The sequence below is a fragment of the Kogia breviceps genome, chromosome 7 (assembly GCF_026419965.1).
Source record: "Kogia breviceps isolate mKogBre1 chromosome 7, mKogBre1 haplotype 1, whole genome shotgun sequence".
NCBI lineage: Eukaryota > Metazoa > Chordata > Mammalia > Artiodactyla > Physeteridae > Kogia > Kogia breviceps.
Window position 1 is genome coordinate 112,181,515 of NC_081316.1, and position 17,259 is coordinate 112,198,773.

Below are 17,259 nucleotides of genomic sequence, written 5' to 3' on the forward strand. Positions count from 1 at the left end.
CTCCCTGCTGTGGCCTCTCCCGTTGCGGAGCACAGGCTCCGGACGCGCAGGCTCAGCGGCCATGGCTCACGGGCCCAGCCGCTCTGCGGCATGTGGGATCTTCCCGGACCGGGGCACGAACCCGCGTCCCCTGCATCAGCAGGCAGACTCTCAACCACTGCGCCACCAGGGAAGCCCTCTGAAAGTTTTTGCTGAGATGCAGTTTAGGGTGAACATTGCTCTCTACCCTTGTGTAAAATGGGAATGTTAGTGCAGATGATCTGTGAGTGACCTGCATAAACAGGTTGGGTGCAAGAGCTAAGTTCATAGTTTCATATGTTAAGAGACTTGCAGCTCACTAGTGTTTCTCCCAGTCATACCTCATCTTTTATCTCTACAGTATTTTTTAATGCTGATTCTTACATTTGAATGTAGTGTCTCCATCCTCCTGGAATCAGGTATAAGGCTTCATTAAGGTCTAAATAGTCTACTTTTTGTTTTTAGAAATGCTCATATAGTTATCTGACACCGTGCTGTCCTCTTTTCTAGATTGTTCTGGCCAAAGAGAATGGATATTCAGTTATCAGCAAGGTACTTTCTTTCCAAGTCTCCATTTCCCAGTGCTCAGCTTTGTCCTCTTGCCCCTACCCCTCACCCATCCCAAGCCACATGGTGAAAACACATATTGGGTCCGTCTTTGCCATCCACTCTGTGCTGCTCATAGTGGTCTAGCAATGCCCTGTTCTCAGTAATGTCAGGTAGATCTCAGACATCCTCACTAAATGTTCCCAAATGTTCTGCCCCTGCTAAGTAACTAACAGCAGTGAAAAGCGGGATAGGGGGAAGAAATGAATGAAGCATAATGTTAGTTTTAGGGCTGATCAGTGGCAAAGTTTGGGGGATGCCGTGTACTACTACTTGGTGATAATGCTTTTTCCTGCAGCACTTGGCACTAATATTATGAGATTGCCACAAAATGGTCAATGAAGCCTCGGTCTTTAGGACTATAATTCCAAGTTCCAAAGAAGAGCGAACTCAAGAGAATTTCCTAAAGCCCATACCTACAGCCTGTGCCCAGGGAGAAGAGGTGCTGCACTCAGACATTCCAGAATATTTATTTATACTCTCCCTGAACTAGCACCGACTTTTAGCAACTCACAGCAGGAAACAGGCAACTCCATAAACCTAGACTCAAATGACATTAATAAAAGTCATCCCATTGGTTATAAGCTCTCTAGTCACCTAGAAAAATAAACGAGCATCAACCAACCAAGAGGTATCAGAATGAGAAAAACCACTGATTTAAGAGAACTCAGGTTGCAGGAAAGAACATTTTTTTAAATCAATATGCAATTTTATCTTCAATAGTACAGAAAAACGGGGAGAATTATAGCTCTTACCTGGATTTGCAGTCCATTTAAAGTAGAGTACCCGAGAGATGCTGGGGGAATCATTAAAGATAAATAACCAATCGAGAGATGCTGGGGGAATCATTAAAGATAAATAACCAATGTAACAAGTCCCTGTCATGAGACCAAAGTGACCCTTGACTACTCTACTAGTAAGGTAGTTAGTTCTTAGCCAAGAGTACTAACCTCCAACTGGAGTGCTAGGTGACCCACAGAAATCACTGAAAGATCTAAACGGGATAGTTACCCTCCTAATGGACTGATACCTTACAGTTTCCTATCCTATGGATCACTTAAAATTTTTGTTTGGATGTTTCTATTAGGTCTTCTCTCCTTTTTTTTTTTTTTTTTTTTTTTTTTTTTTTTTTTTTTTGCGGTATGCGGGCCTCTCACTGTTGTAGCCTCTCCCGTTGCGGAGCACAGGCTCCGGACGCACAGGCTCAGCGGCCATGGCTCACGGGCCTAGTTGCTCCGCGGCACGTGGGATCTTCCCGGACCAGGGCACGAACCCGTGTCTCCTGCATCGGCAGGCGGACTCTCAACCACTGCGCCACCAGGGAAGCCCTCTTCTCTCCTTTTTTACAAGTAGTATGATGACATCAATTCTCCACCTGTGCTCCTGAGAGAGCTGCCCCTGATCACTGAGTGTAAAGATGAGCAATGAGAGTCTCTTACAAATTCATGCACTCAGGGCCAAAGGGAATATCCTTTTGTAGCTTTTTAAAAAGTAGCCCAAAATGGAATGTCCAATGCCCTTTGTTACTCTGACAAGAGATGATGACATTGGTCAGTGGGGCACAGAGAGTGAAAGGAAGTGAAACTGCGCTACTCTGTTGTGTTCATTCCCTAGCAGTAAAGTCAGAGCCCAGTCCCACTGCCAGTGCGACCACACTCTGCTACAAAAAGCTCCACTAGCACGCCAAGAGGCCAGGAATTACTTTAATGATTTTTTTAAAAAAAAGTTTAAATGGAGCACAACCATAAAGTTGGTACATCACAGAAACAAAGGTCTTTGCAGGCAACACTGATTGGGGATAGCAAAACACTCGATTGGTGAAAAAAACGAAACTCTAAATTATATACAATAGTAGCTAAGGGTAATATTGAAAAACAGTCTTATTTACTGTGACTCAAGATTTAACTTGCCATTATCTATTGCTTATTTATTCAAGGTTGTAAATAATACTTATATAGAGACGTAGAGATGTGTAAAAATGAAACATCGTGAAAAAAATACAATTTTTCAATTTCATATGAAACTCAAAGTATAAGTTTTGTCCAATATGGAATGTACCTACATTTGTTTACATCAGGGCTCTAAAATCCATTTAAAAATTGTTTTTTGTTTTTAAAAAAGAAACGACTGACCCACCATGCAAGTCCGCTGTATAGCTTGCTGGCTCAAAATGAGCATTTTCAGGTGAGGTCTGTTTTTTCTGCCCAAAGTCTACTATGATTTCTTAGTTGTACTGGCCCGATCGTGGAAAGAGTTTCCATGAAGTCTGATGGCAGCATCTGGATGAGGGACAGTCTGGGTAATGGGATGTGAGTAGAGAAGAGAGAGGTAAGAGCCCAAATCCTTATGAAGGATGACATTCAGTTGTTAAATTTTAAGGGGTAGCCGATGGCTTTTTCCAGGCACTCAACTAAAGAGCCAGCGGAAAGAAAATCCCTCTCTACTTCTACAAATTTGATATAGATGGATTTGGGGGAAACTCCAGGATCCACAATACAGTTCTGAGACAAAAACCCATTAATACCGACCCAATCTTTGCTGAAGGTTTTGGTGTTTGCTTGGAAATGTAAAAATAAGCATTGCTGCAGAGTCCTGACCTCAGCGATCCCGAGGTAGCAATAGATAATTCGGGTAGGTTCTATTTCCACCTGTAGCGAGGCTTGTGCAGAAAGGGTTTCCAAGTCAACCCTGCCCTCCTTTCCTGGGTCCAGGGAACGTCGCTCCATGTGGGGTGAGGGGGGCCTCTCAATACACTCTTCGTAGCCAATGGCATAAAGGCCTGGGCTTTTGGGAATGCCTCCTGGCAATAAATACTGAACAACGTTCCCACCAGTTGGTTTGGAGTGGGCAATGGGTATCCAGTCAATTTCCATGTGCAGCTCCAGGCACCGTGCTTCACTAATAGTGATCTCCAAAAATTTGTAGTAAACATTTTTCCAGTTCATTTTCTGCACTCGGGTCATGATGATCCGTCCCTCAGGCTTCTCAGAATTGAAGTACTCCCGGAGTCGCTTGCCAAGGGGCACCTGGGAGCTGATCTCAGCATAATGGTAACGGATATCCTCTTTCCAACGGGTGTTATAACCAATTCCAAAAATGGCCAGTTTATTAGAAAGATGAAGCCTTGAAAAGTCTGTCCAGCTCTGAAACAGTTCCCATTTCAACTGTACTGATTCCAAAATCTGTATGATATTCTGCATGATGTCTCTTTTCCTGGAAAGAGAAATAAAAGTCAGATTCTTCAGGTGTCTAGATAAGCACTGTCCAGTAGAACTTTCTGCAATGGTGGAAATGTCCTGTGTCTGTGCTGTCCAATATGTTAGCCATTGCGCTTAAGATGTGGCTAGTGTGAGTGAGGTATTACGTTTTTAATTAATTTTAAATTACATTTAAATAGCCATAGGTGACTAGTGGCTTCCATATTGGACTGTGCCAAGTCTAGATAATCATAGTATTAAAATCTGAGACATGCTCACCCTTAGGAAGTTCCTAGGAACTAGTGAAAACTGCTTTCCTTTAATTCTAAAGTCTGACTGTATTCCACTTAGTAACTATTGATACGTAAGACCCTAGGATTTCAGAAACCAAGGATCATGTGCTTTTTAAAGCGGCTATTATAGTGCATACGATGACCTTCAGACCTAACTATCAAAAGCAGGTGAAGGATGCTGTATTCAGAAAAGTAACCAGTAGGTATCACTTAAAAGAATGAACACATTAATTTCTAACCTGGAAATTCTGAAAGTTCAATAAGTTTGGCCCATACACGCTGGCCATAGGAAAATACACAACTGATTATGACTATTGATCTGATACAAAAACATGAAAAAGGGACATTTTCTTCTATTTGTCTGAAATACATTACTCCTCCCAAATCTAAAAGAACTGTCAGTTTAGCACAGAATTAAGATCTGAGAATTCAGATGAAAAAGTTCCCTTATTAAGCTTCAGTTTTAAGAGAAAAAAAATTCCAGATAATGAATTGAGATTTTTCTAAAATATATTTTATAAAGGGAAGCAAAAGTATATAAATTATTTCAATTTCGATTTGGACAGTTAACAGAAGGAGACAAAGTACAGGGAAATTCTTGTTTCACATGCTGCTTAATTCATGTAATTCCAACGGATACTTCATGATGATTCGTACATTTATATGAGGATATTTGTTTATCAGGTAGGGTACAACTTTGATATTGGAAGACTGAAGTTTGTTAAATATCAACTTAGCAACAAACAGTTACACTCGACATCAATCATAGGTTTAAGCTACAAAAACACTCAACTACCACGCTCACAGTCAAACACAGGCAAGAAAAGAGGGTGTAATGGTGGTTTGCTAACAGCTTCCTGGAAGGACACAGATCCTGGAAACTTTATTCTTAAATTCTCGTACCTTCTGGAAGAGCTTTTGGAACTGACTGGGGAATCTTCTACATAGTCATTCTCTCTCACTTTCCTTGATTTTCTTTTCAAGATGGCAAAGAGCTAATGTTTTGTTATCAGTTGCTTCTTGAACCAAAGACTGCCCTGGACTTATCCTCCACACTTTAGTTTGTCTTGAAAGCTACTCAAGTATCTAAGTGGCCATCAGGATGAAATCACTGCATTTCTGGAGATTGTTTCTCTTCTCAGAGTACACAGAGGCACTCGATCACTTTTCTAATATTTAGATTGTGGTGCCTGTGAGGGTAAGACATAGGACCATGTTTCTGCATGGGTCAATGCTTTAAAGAAAAATTATCTTTCATAGCTACCATTCTTCCTGTCCTCTTTTAAAATATTTTACTCATCTCAAGGAGGACTAGGCTAAGGAGGTGGGATGGAGGGCAGAGCTTCTTGTCTGTTTTGCTCACTGCTGTATTCCTATGCCTGACATACAGTAGGTATTTGATAAATAAGTGGTGACTCTTCTTTGTGGGTGAAGGATGGTGTATTTCACTACAGGCTATATCAGCTACTTCAGGTTAATCCCACCTAAACCCAGAGTGAAAAGATCCAGTGCCCAAATGAAGTTATTTTATTCAGCACTGTCATAGCCCTAAATCATCAATAAGGAACAGTTCTGAGGAAACTGTTGCACTGGGAAATGAATTCCCTCTTAGAAACCTCTCACCCTGCGAGCTGAAACCTGGAGAAGAGGCAGCCACACAGGACATTTCTGCAGAGCCTGTCAGTTTCCTGCCCCACTGATCTGATCTCAGCTTGAAGCTCCCTGGGCTCAAGCCTCAGATGAGATTTTCCCAGCTATGGAGCACAGTGAGAACTAGATCCAGTTAATCAATCAGTTCCTGAGAACTGTCTGTTGTATTTCTGAAGTTCCAACCATGGGAAAAGTTCAGGGAGTCTGAGATTGGTGACACCAATTCTGTGAAGCTTGAGTTCATCCCCAGTTATGTCAATTGGGCCTCCCCTGTAGTTCCCAAGCACTTGTTTTTTGAGTCCCAAAATGGAATATTATAAGGAATTTAAGTGTCCCTCTGGCCCTCCTATCATTTCACTTAACCCCAGACAAACTCTGGGCCCTGTGACTTACCTCTGTATCATATTTAAACATCCAAATACCACATCCACACACAGGAAAATACCATAAACACGCTTATTTTCATGTAATATATTTATTTCTTCTTGTTGTATACAACATTCTCAACATTTTGGATTAACCACTGGAAAACTTAGGCTAAAAAGATGAGGAAGAACAACTAGACATGCTCTCTCAGTGGCACGGCTGTAACTCGCACAGCATGCTTCATTACAGCAAGACTTTTGTCATTAAACTTAGGTAAATACACTTTGTAGAAAGGTGGAACATCTACTTACTGTGCTTCTTCAGAAGACTCTTGTTTTATTTTTAATGTTCTCTTTGTGACAGGTATTTCATCTGAAAAACAGAGGTTTTGAAAAAAGTTATATTTTCCTAAGTGATGGCATACAAATATATTATGTAGCTAAGTAGCTATATGTCTATCGTTTGTTCCATACTTTCCAATGTGAGAACTTAATTCTAGTGTCAAACACTGTCCAATGCCAGATTTATAAATATAACTCTTACATAATGAGATGCATACATTTATATGCAAGATCAGAAACCAGCTCTACAAGTATAAAATTCTTCAAGGTCACCAGTGGATTTCTAGCTAGGAGCTTAAAGCTTAATTTCATGGCAAACATGATTTTTAAAGGAACGAGAATGAAAATAATTCTGTTCTATTTAGACTTTCTATGTAGGTTTTAGAAAGCAATTATTCCCCTAATATCAGGATTAATATATAGTATGCATGTTATTTTTTTCCCAAAGGTTTAGGTGACTTAACTCTCTCCAGCAAAACCAGAGTTAGAGGATGACCAAGTAATTTACACCTTAGTACTGTTTTGAAATTAAGAGGTAGTGATCACTTAGCATCTGCCCTTTTTATTCTTCTAGTAATCAATTTTCTCTCTTACATTGTGTTAGTCTTACAGCTTTATAACCTCTTTCTTTGCTCCCTCTCTCTTCTGATATTTGAGAGATGATTTTTAGACAGCATTCACAAGAAATATTAACATTTAATCCTTTTTCTTCTGAATTAAGCATTTCTCTATCATCAGGAGTTCTGTAAAATAGTGCCCATTGGCTTTTGTCTAAAGCTAGGGAGGCACATTTATAGTACCAAGCCTACTTATCCTTCCTTGGGGACTACCTGAGTATTTCACTGGACAGTGAGAACATTTACTTATAAGTGAGCACTCATTACACAACTTGCTATGAATGTACAAAGGTTGCAGCAGGAACTTGATTAGTACTTGCAAATTATGAAAACTAAAATTGGAGCATTTACGGAGAAGAAAAAAGAAAAACAACTACATATACACTCTTAATTAGTCCACACAAGTTTAGATTTGATGGCCAGGAGTTCTGTTTTCCATTTTTAATGTGAAGACTGAGAATAAATCATTCCAGCTACTGTTGGGATGGGATCCTTTAGAGAATTTGAAGGAGTATGATCCCTGATAATGTTCAAATATCAGCTCCTTTCAAACCAAGGCTTCCCTTCATTGATTGTTCAGACTGAAGCCTGGAAAGGGACCTTTTGCAAATCACAAACAGGAAAAAAAAAAAGTATTGGGGATAAAGGAAGGAAAAGACAGTAATATCTATACCAGTCGAGCCAAGAGTCAACACTCTTAGCAGTCATCTTAGAACTAAGAGGTGCAGGATATTTTTAATTGCATAGCCTGTCACTGAGCTTCCTTGTGCAGCTCAGAATTAGGAATTCTTCTGTGGCTTTAGGCATTTTGTGGAACCCAAGTCACTAAGCACTAGGCTGGTAGTTTAAGGATGCCCAAATTGCCCCAAATAGACTGGCTATATGTGTTGTGCTGTCACTGGAAATGGTATAAGAAGATATTACAGATATGAGGTACCTGTGCACATATAAAGATATGTATATGCACATGCAGGCGCACGCGCGTGCACACACACACAAGTAACATAGATACTGGCTCTCTTACCCAATTCCTGATCTGTTGGATAGCCGTGGAGATCCTGACTGTGGTTTCCCCAGTCCTCCTGTGAATACTCCTCCATAGTGCTGCCATCTGACTCCAGCTCCTGGTACAAGCCACTACTGTTAATAAGTACAGGCTGGCAGGGCTGAGCATCCCATCCTCCCTGACCAAACACCTGTTCCAACTGTTCAAATGTGTAACTGCTCTTTCTTTTCCCAACACCATGTTCTTTCACCCGACTGTAACACCTGCGAAGGGTCTAAGACACAAAGTCTTTTGTTATTCCTTTAAAGCTGTACTTCCTCTTCCAGGTACGGACCACAGATATTAATTACTATTAGACAGACACAGACAGACAAACACAGACACATTGTTACAGGAATGCTAGATTTTAAATTCATGATTATATTAGAAAAAAATACTAATTTAGCATTTACTCAAACATGTTATAATTCAAACAATTACTTTGCAATTAATTATCCATTAAACAACAAGAAACATTACAACATTATTGCATGTGTCCCATACACATATTTGTACACCCCCACCCCCATTTTAAAAGAGTAAGAAAAAAAAAAAAAAAGGAAAACAAGAAATACCAGCCAGCCAATAGGATGCACACCTGCCACAGAAAAGAAAGAGCTGCTATTTGTGCCCAGGATTTGGAAAAAGTGAGGGGAGGGAGGACAGAAAGAAGAATTTCCCAAAGCAAAGAATATAACCTTCCTTACCCTTGATTAAGAAGGAATACAGGGTAAACACCATTGCCTAAACAAATCAGCTGGTAAAACTTGTTACTTACATAGTCCATAATCTTTACTAACTCACTCTGTCTTTGGGGAAGTTGCTAAAATTTAAAAGAGATCAAATCAATAATGCTACAGATTCCCAGTCTCACACATCAATTATCAAGAAACAATACACTAATACCTACATCTAAAAATTAGCCAGTGATAATACTAGTCTATTTTACCAACTCAAACTGCCAGCCAAACGCACCAACAAATGAAGCCAATAATTTCCTTTTGGGGGGGAAGTGAGGTGGAAGGGTGTTATTTCACTTCTTTTTCGTGGCACACAGCAAGTATCATTAAGCAAATCCACAGATAAAACCTGGATAGTTTTATTATCTTGCACAGCCCTTCAACTTGCTTCGTGGTCTTCTAACGCATATTTCTGATGATTTCCTTAGTTTCATGGTATATCTTATGCTACCTTACACGACATTTCAAAGGATGAATCAAGGACTTAGTCCCAGTCCTTGTGCCTTAGTTCCAAGTCTAGTTTAGTGACACTCGTCCTCTGCCCCATCGCTGCCCCCTTTTGTTCCTTCCGCTCTCCTCTCTACTTCACTGGGTTTTACTCTGAGGATTTTCGTGACAGACAAGACCCCTTTTCTCTGGTGGCTCCAAATACTTTCCAACTCAGCTGTGCCAAACAAGTTCACCTCAGGCTTACTTTACACACATTAGCCGGACTATAAATTTCTCCTGAATGTGAGATGACTCTCCATAAGCCAATATGTCCTCTATTCTGGCCAAACGAAAACAACTCTGAATAATCTTTATCTGGCCTCCTCGGAAGTTCAGTACCTTTAAATCGCAGTTGATAAACCACAGGAAGACACTCTGTCAAATAGTTTGCAGATCTGTCCCTCGAGGCCAGAAATCCAGATGGGCAAAAGGAATAATAAACGTAAGACACCGATGATGATCTCCCTCTGACACAAGCAGAGGAGTGACTAGAGTTACCCCGTCCTAAAACCAGCCAGCCTATCCCCTGCCTCATTCTCCCTTTCTGGAGATTTCTTCTGGTGCCTCAAATGATGCCTTAAAGAAGTGAGGTTTCTGCCACACTTTAATTAGCGTTCCTCCTCTCTCTTTGTAAAGGAGAGTCACAAGTACGTAACACAACTTTCTGGAACAAATCAGAAATGAACCTGGGAAACGTGTGATGAGCAACCCTTCCGATGGAAGGAGACAAATGCCCGCAGCAGATCTCATCTGACTTTCTACACACTCCCCTTCCCGGAGCCCTCTGCCCTCCCCTCAGGGACTGGAATTTGAACTGCAAAACATCTCCTATTTATTTTTATCTCACAATGTCTACTTTCTGCCCTCCAAGAGCACCCCAGCCACTCTTCTCAGCTCCTCCAAGGACCGTAAATGGAGAGTCCCAGCCATGTCCCTGTCACCCTTCCAAGGCCATAAATGGAGATGGAAACCATGCCACTCACTGCTCACTACTTACTGGCCACCTAGAGAAAGGCATTCAGCACACAAAAGAGCCCAACTGGATCTGTCACGGAGGGTTATTTCAGAAGTCAGGGAATAAAACTAACATTCCTTTGAAGGAAGGGGCCACACTTAGGACGTGACCTAGGCATAAGCAAAGCCACCAATCTTTGACACTATATATGGTGGGAAACCACAGAAAAGATTTACTTTCTTTGAAACCACTGAGTCGAGCTTAAAATTTCACTTGGCTTGTGTAATTATGAATAAGGAAACTAGAAATATCTAAGGGTTCTAGATATGGAAGAATAGTCAGATGATATATTTCATCAAAAAAGCCTAACAGATCTCGCCACCTCTTACTTTGTAGTGTACTTTTGAAATACACTTTAATAGTGCAATATGCTGATATGTAAAATATCTATTAGGGGTCTGAATGCAAAATGTTTGGTAACTCCTAAATCCATATGATAGGTATCTGATGTGTTGAAAGATTTCCAAATTGATTTTAACTCTCTCAAGACACAAATATACAAAAGACATATCTTCTGGATTCAGTAAAGACCACAGATCCAAGGAGAGGCTGTTTAAATAGCACATATCAACTAAGAAAAAAAAAGCAAGAACTTAAACATCAGCTTGACTGCTACTGTAAGAAACACTGGGATTTAGATAAATGAGAGGGAGTTTGGAAATGGATAAGAAGGACATATGGAGCCCTTCCAATTCTTATCATCCATAATAAATCAGAAAAGGTTACACTTTCCACACTCTACATGATTAACCAAAGCATATAATTAAGTGATCGTGTGTCTCTGTCAACAGTCCTAAATAAACCAACTTAACACCTACTGTAAATCTTAGATTAAGATAATGCTCTGGAATCTAGGAAAAACGAAGTCTTGTCTCCCATTTTGGACAGCTGTACCAAACCCAACAAGAACCTCAATTCAGCTTCCTTGGAGAACCATTTCCTGTTCAACACAAAAACCTTGTTTCTCTTCCTTCGTCCTTTACCTCAGTCATCTTAGAAATTGACAGTCACTTAGCTCCAGCATTTTTTTAAAAATTAAGATCTCAGAGGGGAAAGAATTTGCTTAAAATTATTAAAGACTATTCTAGTCACAGTGAAGAACACTTTCCTGATTGTTAGGAATGTCCACGGTAAATCAGTATTACTGTCTCCTCCCTGGGACAAGAGCTATGAGATAACACCATATCCTGAGTCAAGTTATAAGGATAGAGGTCAGGAGAAGTCAAAAAAACCTGAACAGAAGAACTAAAGTACAGGAAACAACCTGACCAGGTGGTCAGATCAGAGAAGTCCAAAGGTATTTGATGTGGAAGAAATGCCAAGTGAATGCTTGGTAAATCCACCGTGCCAAGTGTTCAATGACTAGGAAAGGAAAAGTACCACAGGAAAGAGGTGAAAGACGTCCCATTACCAAAGCAGGGAGAAAAATCAGATGGCTGACAACTGACAATTTATAGACAGAGGGAAAGTTTGCCAAAGTTTAAGATCACAGTGAAAGAAAATGAGAGAATAAAGATGACATTCATTGTGGATGAATGTAAGGGGAGTCTGGAGGTAGGGGATGGGGCAGGTAAACAAAGGCAGGAGTTTTAGATTGGCAGGATTGGGGGTTTAACGGCAGCAATGCAGAGAAAGACCCAGGGTTACAGTACACGTAACATTAAATACAGTGCACAATGCAGCTATCTTGCCAAAGTAAGTAAATCCAGTATTGGGTTGTATAAGCAGAGGAATCACATGTAAGCTATGAAGGTGGCTCTTCCTCTCTATTCAGCACCGGTGAGGCCACAGCTGGAGCACAGCATTCAGTTCTGGGCATCGAACCAGCTACAAGAGAGGGAAATTGTAGAGTTCAGAAAAGGGCAAATAAAATAATGAAAGGCTTGGAAAATAAGATCTTTAAGTAGGGGGTCAGTGGTTTCATCAAAGGCCTTCCTGATATTATATAAGCTACTTTGGGGGTAAAAATAAGGTTTCTTTTGTTTCAGTGTCCTCCAATCCCTCCTTCGACTTTCAAGAAGTGGGAAGAATCGAATTCTCCCCTGGTATGGCAAAGTAGGAAGCAAGCTGAATAAATCATATGAGCATATGCCAACCAATTCTGCTACTGGCTCAATCATTTTCTCAAAATTTTCCCCATTTCATGCAATCATAAAATCATCACCATGACAAAACCACTGTTCTAACAGAACTGTCTATCGATGGAACAGGGTATATAACAGGGAGGAACAGAAATAAGGCATAACTGCCATATAAATGTGTTATTTAGAAAACACCAGCATGATCAGTCTACGATGTCAGATGAAAACAGTCATACTGCAGGGAGGACAGCTTAGTTATAACAGCAGGAAACAGTGTTATAAGAAAAAACAAGCAGTGAAACAGATTTTCAAATGTAGTTGTCAAACTGGCCATACTAGAAATGGCTTACATATTATAGTTTACCTTAACCCTCTGCCAACTAAATAGATAAATTCAAAATTCTTTAACCCAAATGATTAAATAAAGAATACACTTATTTACAAACAAAATCTTAAAAATCACACATTATATTCCACAAGAGATAGGGGAAATTGTACTGGGAGCAAATCTCCAGTGACTGTTTATAAAAGTGTTAAGAACAGTACCTCAGCCTAAGCAGATGTGTACTGCAAAGCAAAAAAAGCCTTTGTGAAATAGATCCAAATAGATCTCTTCCTTTAAACTAAAGCTACTGCTTTACTGTGTTGCAATTCGTTGCTCTTAGGTAACTGAGGCAACAGAACAATATTGAGTTTATTTCAATATCTCTAAGGAAGACTCAACATTTCTTAAATTAGTTTTATTTTCTGTGAGCACAAAGGCAGGGGAAAAAAAAAACACCTGAAATGGCAGACAACTGTAAAAACATTTCTGCACAGTAAGAGGGATATTAAGGACATAGTATAAATTACTATATATATTTTTGACACAGAGCTGTAACTAATGATGAGGAAGTCACTTAAGGTAAAATCCATCTGGGGCCAGTAGAAGCTTTACTACCTGCTTTCTTAGGTTTTCTGTACATGAAAATTTGGCAAACTGACTTGCCAATCACCTAATCCTTTAAAACCAACCAACCTAAATCCTTTAAAACCAACCAACCAAAAATCCCAACAGAAGAAAACCAAAACCAAAAAACACAGCACTTGTTTCACACTCCCCGGTTCTTAGTGCTACAGAAGTTTTGGCAAGTGAGAGACCTTTTTATTCTTAAGATTTCCTTTTCCTTTTCCACTCCAGAGCAGAGGTTCTTAACTTTTTTGAGTGCTGGATTCCCTCCGAGAAGAACACACATACAAAACTGTTCCACACAATGTCAAGGGGAACATGGACTCTCTGAAGAGCTCATACAAGAACCTTCAGTTAAGAAACGCTGCTCTATGCCATGTGGTTGTTTCTTCCATAAAAAAAATATAATAGGTATTAGTCAGAAACCCTAAAATGAGGTAGACTAAGTCTGTGTCATAGGTTTTACAAGAGAGTCTGGAGACTGGGGCCAGTTCAAGAATAACTTCTCCAGTTTCCTCAGTATCCTGCTCATTTAGATAAAGCAGCAGTAATATTTCCTTTAAGAGGTAAATTAGCAAAATTCCCATTTCTTGAAAGAAACCATTTCTATCAGTAAAAGCATGCAGGATATCAACTTACTCTTCACAAAAATATAGCGCTTTTTTTCTACCTGCTGGGGAAGAAATGTTTTTTCTGAAGTGGCAATTAAACAATAATAAATGATTCATAACATGTTGATCACCTGTTCCAGTTGTATCACATAGTACTTGATCATTCACTATCTGATTAACTTATCAATAGAGATGCTACATAAATTACCTAAGGTAACAACTTAGGGAAATGCACACACCTAGAAACAAGTATAGGAAAGTAAGTCTTGACTACCTTCCTTAGTGGATAATGGCTAAGGCTTCACATTTCCCCATTTTAACACTGCCTGAAGACTAAAGAGACTCAAAGAAATAGGCAATGTCTACACTAATTCAATCCTTAACTCAATGGGATCAAAATCTGATCCATTATTCCACTGAAACTGTCACGGTCAGCAATGCCTACTTAATTACTAAGAACAATGGTCCTCAAACTTTGTCCTTAACTCATTTGACTTTCCTGAAGCACTTAATACTATTCATCACCTATCTGTGTCACCATCCTTGCCAAGTGCCTCTTTTGTAAAACTTTCTGTAATACACTGATTGACAGAGAGTGGGTGGAGCTGCCCAAGGCTTTGATAGCAAAACAGGTTCCAACCTCCAAAACATGACAGAAGTTCTGAATGGAAAAGAACTTTAGAGATAATCTAGGTCTAATTAACAAATGAGGAGCCGAGGCCCCAAGACGAGTTTTCCTTCAAAAGGGATTTGCATAGAAAAATTACCAAATGCCACTCACAAAGTGTCACTGTATCCTAAGAAAGCTATTCGACTAGATTGTAAATTCCATGAGGTGGGGGTGATGTCTGCCCAGTTCGCTGTTTCCTGGAGCCCAGAATAGTACCTATCACATAAGGATTGTTCAATATATATTTATTAAATGAATTGAGGTAACTTTAAAGTAGTAAATCGCTGCAAGATCATACTTTTTTTAGCCAAGAAAAGCAGGAAACTCATTGGTTAACCACAGCGATGGATTATATTTTTAAAAATCAATAAATCCAAGGTAGGTAGGACCCCTAAAACCTTTTGAAAAAAGCAGGAGCCCTGAAGAGTATAAAACAGATACAGCTATAATTAGCAAAGCAAATTAATTTCTTGGTAACAAAGGAGGAGTAACAGCAGAGGGCAAGGCTATTTTTAATATCTACCGTGTTACACTTTCTTTGGGGGGGGGGCGGGATTACCTGCCAAATGGAGCTCTGTAACCCTGTCCAAATTTTATTATTTCTTATGCCTTACAAATTAAATACATAAAATCTTCAAGAATACACTATTCTTTGACAGTAGTTCTGTCAAAGATAGAAAAGGAAAAAAGAGTCAATTGCTTCCTGGATTTTAACAGGGTCAGACAGAAGAATGACCACCAGAAACCAAGAGCTCCTGCCTCTCTGGAGCCTTAGTCTTTGTGGGGAACTGTCCAGGATTGAATTCTATCAGCTGCACTTCATCCCGAATCTGCCTATCAACGACTCACTTTTGTGTCTACAACTGGTCAGTATGTCTTCATGAGGGAGAAATACTTGCATAGAACAAATCATTCAGGAAGTTTTGTTCTCAGTGAGTCTCAACTCCTAAGCTTTCTAGCTTCCTCCATGCTAGGAGCTGAGGGTCTTAATCCATTCAGATTATGAAGAAAAAAGCCCTCAAGGAGGACAATACTAATTGTCAGAACCAAATACCTTTCGTTGCTCAAGGAACTATACTCATATGGCCATAAGGCTTTTAACTCTACTCTGTATGTAAATCATACAGATACTCATACAAAATCTCATCTTGGCAGCAATACTAGATAAGCTATACCTAGTACGTACGGTCATGTTTAAGGGCTTCTTTGGGATACAAGTACCCTTCTAGACATCTTCAAGGGCTTCTCCATTTAGAACAAGACAGGTAAAAATATTAGGGTTTACTGAACTACTTAACTATTTCAGACAAAAGCCGCAGGTAGTCAGTCATCAAACATAGTCAGACAACACTATGTCTCTAGAACTTCCCACCTAGAAGGGAAAAGAAATCAGTTGTTTGGTAAAGCACTGACTTGGAATAGAGGTTATTTTCATCTGACCTCCTATATTACCTCTGACGTTGCTACATTAGCATCTCTGTTGAATCTTTTCTCAGTACTTCCCATCCCACGGCACCACCTAGAAGTAGTATTTGGATGATATTAAAATGGTAAGTTTTATTAGTATGTGAGAACTAGAAAACACACTCAAGAGAATTACCTGAAATATATCTAGGATAGCAGTGAGGACCATTCATCTTTAAAGTCCTGCCATACAAACACCCTGCATCACGCACTGACTGTTCTGTAATCAGCAGTGTCTAAAGCTTAGGCACTGCACGTGCACACATGCACACACATTCCAAAAATCCTCACAGACCTTTATCATTACAACATTGTACGGCTTCCCAAACACAAAGGTACTTTCTTATACTCATGAGACCAATGTTTATGCAGAGCAGGCTCACCCCTGAAATAGGTCACTTGATTCCTTTCATGGGGTGACCATGTGATTCTGTTTTGTAGTTATTTTGTTACTCAAAACTACCATCTATGATGCAAAGAGAACTTACAATACAGATTTTTTCCCATTAGTAAGTTTTATGTATTTGGTTGTGAAAAAAAGTAATTTGGACATCTAAGATAAAATCATCTAAAAAGTAAGGTTATTAGAAATCCTCCATCAAGATATCTGGGTACAAGCATTAAGTCAAGATTCAGTCGACTGTTAAAACCTGGTAAATATTAAATTACTTCAAAAGGGTTTAAAACAAATTTTTTTTGCATTTACGTGGTATAAACTATAGGTCATAAATGCATGAAAAGAATACATCTTCATATCCTGACATATAAACCTTCTATGAAAAATCTGAAAATAAGCCTGTTTTAAGTTTATGCACCTGTCCTTGGGCAACCTGAACTTATTAGGAAGTTGTTAGAAAAAAATTCAGGTAATCATAACACTTTTTCATAGCTCATTTGGTAGCATTTTTATATTTTACTCTTACCTTTATGAGGATTGCTAAAAGCAATCACCATATGAAAAAATGTCTGTACCTTCTACAAAAATCAAAACATTTCCACAGGTGGCTCAATGTCCCATGCAATGAAAGCAAACCATAACTACCACTTTCTCAGTGCCTACCATGTGCTGAGATTTGGGGTAAGCAGTTTACACGTATTATTTCTAAT

General features: G+C 39.5%; 1 protein-coding gene across 10 annotated transcripts in view; it reads right to left on the minus strand.

The window, feature by feature from the left end:
* Positions 1-2,307: 2,307 nt before the first annotated feature.
* Positions 2,308-17,259, minus strand: part of MSANTD2 (Myb/SANT DNA binding domain containing 2) — a 36,079-nt gene continuing 21,127 nt past the window's right edge. Inside the window, exons 1-6 of one of the 10 annotated variants that reach the window (XM_067039222.1) lie at positions 16,141-16,226; positions 15,987-16,060; positions 12,115-12,204; positions 8,113-8,212; positions 6,442-6,502; positions 2,308-3,837 (exon numbers count right to left, since the gene is read on the minus strand). In XM_067039222.1, coding sequence (XP_066895323.1) covers positions 2,985-3,837; positions 6,442-6,502; positions 8,113-8,188 — 990 coding nt within the window. In that variant the 5' untranslated portion in view covers positions 8,189-8,212; positions 12,115-12,204; positions 15,987-16,060; positions 16,141-16,226 and the 3' untranslated portion in view covers positions 2,308-2,984. Of the gene's footprint in view, positions 3,838-6,441; positions 6,503-8,112; positions 12,205-15,986; positions 16,061-16,140; positions 16,231-17,259 lie in introns of those variants that run through there. The other 9 variants (XM_059070314.2, XM_067039223.1, XM_059070313.2 and 6 more) reach the window with 9 other exon arrangements.